This window comes from Montipora capricornis, chromosome 1 (assembly GCF_036669925.1).
Source record: "Montipora capricornis isolate CH-2021 chromosome 1, ASM3666992v2, whole genome shotgun sequence".
Lineage (NCBI taxonomy): Eukaryota > Metazoa > Cnidaria > Anthozoa > Scleractinia > Acroporidae > Montipora > Montipora capricornis.
In genome coordinates this window covers 29,752,377-29,754,876 of record NC_090883.1, presented here as the reverse complement: position 1 = coordinate 29,754,876, position 2,500 = coordinate 29,752,377, and the positions used below count along the sequence as shown (strand labels likewise).

General features: G+C 41.3%; 1 protein-coding gene across 1 annotated transcript in view; it reads right to left on the bottom strand.

The window, feature by feature from the left end:
* LOC138038045 (intermembrane lipid transfer protein VPS13D-like) overlaps positions 1–1,202 on the bottom strand; it is a 35,478-nt gene extending 34,276 nt beyond the window's left edge. The window contains exon 1 of the mRNA XM_068883870.1: positions 664–1,202. Within this exon, the coding sequence (XP_068739971.1) occupies positions 664–800 (137 nt within the window). The 5' untranslated portion in view covers positions 801–1,202. The remainder of the gene's footprint in view (positions 1–663) is intronic.
* Positions 1,203–2,500: the final 1,298 nt, after the last annotated feature.

The following is a 2,500-nucleotide window of genomic DNA, read 5'->3' as shown; positions in this document are numbered from 1 at the left end:
CAGAATATGCACTGAGAACCCTTGATGTATCTTTTCATTTTTCAATCCATTTTTCTCTCAGGTGGTGAGAGGATTTGAGGATTTTGGTAGGTAAATGGCATCCCCAGGGGGTAGGGAACTAGACAATATTTCAACAACTTTTTTTTCTGGGAGGGGAGGGGGGGCTTGCACTGACTCATGCATAATAAAAAAGCATAAAATAATTGCAAAAAAGGAGAGTTGACTTTAAAAATCCTCAATTGTGGAAATAATGTGCAGTTTGTGTTATCAATTAATTTGGAATTTGTTGTGGACCCCACAGGCCGCTTTTGATGAGAGGAGAAAAGGGTTTAAGTTTGTTATGTGGGTAGAAGACTAAACAAACAACAAGTCAAAGAATGTACTAACTTACTTGTACATTTAATTAAACAAAGACAGGCAGAGATGCTTTTGCTTATGATCAAACTCAAAGAAACAGTAATAGGTTGCATAGTTTTATGTTAGTGAAACATTATCTAACCTTATGGTTGAGAAGAAAACGAAAGACAAAAGTAATCTGCTTAGATTGAACCGCACACCTCAAATCAAAGGTCAAGTCTTTCAGGAAAGAAGTTTGAACCAGCAATTTAAGTTAGCGACGATCGTCAAAATAAATTTGATATGCTGCGCTCAAAAAAACCTTACCCAGTACTGATGCCTATCCACGTTGTATAAAGACTGCAGAATGTGCTGTTGGCCACCAAACTGCCACAATTGACCATGCGAGCCAGCAATCCACAAGGCTTGGCAATTAACGACATCAGCAAAGGGATCATATGCATCAGCTTGTGAAGTCTAGTTACTCAAATGCCAGTAAAGAAGCGACGCGAGGTGAATTCAACGAGCAGTTTTCGCATTAAACTGTATAAGTCATACTCTTTGAGCTGTTAGAACCGGACGACGTATTAAACCATATACCGCGAAATTGTAATCACTATACATCGATCTTCACGTCCTTGAGTGTCAAAGAGCAACAACAGACTTACACGAAATCTGACAGCGATATCACTTGTACAATTAACCTTTGACCTCGTCGACGCGTGATAATATCACACCTTGATCTGCAGCATTTTGCCAGGGCACGTCCTTTTGTTTGTTCAACAAAGGACTTAAGCTCTCTTTATAAATGAATGTCAGGTTTGGGAAAAGTGATCACTGTTTTCCGTTGTTTTGACTTCAGATACGTTTCTTCCAGCGTGTAAGTTGACATTAATTGTCTCTTGTGTGATTATCCGCTGACCATGAACAAGCTGCAAATTGTGTTTGCTGCATGTAAATGATTTTTTTCGATTTCTAACTGCAACTCCCATTTCTTGCCTATTGGAAACAGATATCGAGTGTCGTCTAAAAATTCTTGGTTTGCATCCACGTGATGAGACGGCCATGTTAGTGTAAAAAACAATAGAAAATGGCCCCACAAGTTTTGCATAAGGATAGAGTCAAATTCCCAAAAGGCATTTTACTGCATTGTTCTGTACACCAACATGGCCGCCGTGACGTCAGATGCAAACCATCAATGAGAGAACGTTATGCTTTTATGACAAGCATCGGCGTGACGTTGGCCATTCAAGTGGTCTAACGCGATCCTAGCCTGCGAACGCAGACGTATTTCCAGCGGAACTACGTCTGCTAACGCGGTCCGGAAATGCGAGCAACATTTTTGCCCTCCAACATTGATGCCGTGCAAGCTGTAGATCCATGTTGCACGTCCTACCCCTCCCATTCCCAACTTATCACTCAACGAAAGTGATTGTTGCTAGTTGGAAAAAAAAACTTGTGCAAAAGAAGAATTGCACAAATTTTTCATTTGTCGCGCGTTTTACCACATCTTATGAAACTTCTCACGCAACATTCTGATTGGTCATCATCAGTGAGGCAAGTAGCTGGTCAGTCGACAAACATGGAGGACTCTGTGAAAGAGTCCACCATTCCTGAAAAAGAGGTTACGGAGGACATCGACGTTGCACAGGAGAAAGAATTTTCGGTAGGCAAAAAGATTGAAGTTAATTGCGGATCTCCAGGCTCGTCCATGCCTTTGGAACTGACGAAGTTTGACCAGGAGCTAGAGCTTTACGGCTCCCATTCCTTTGCGCGCATCTGTCTATTTTTCGAACGCTACGGGTTCTTGGGCTCTGCACGCACTGTTTAGAATGACTAATGTCTAACAAAATTAATCATTGTTTTTCCGTTGTTTTGACTTCAGATACGTTTCTTCGGCGTGTAAGTTGACATCAACTGTCTCTTGTAAATGAGAATTTCTTGCTGAAGCATATTGTCCATAGGGAAGCTCCTACTCATGGGACTCCTGGCTTGACTTATAAATTCGTCAAACAAGGGAGAAAGCATTGAAGGAGCTAGGAGAAAAATAAGCATCGAAAAAAAATGCTCCATAACCCGGAAGTAAACGAATAAACAAAACAGCCGCACTCTTTCGGTGCAAAGGAGCCATCTTGGCTGTAGACAAAACAATCAATCAGCAGGC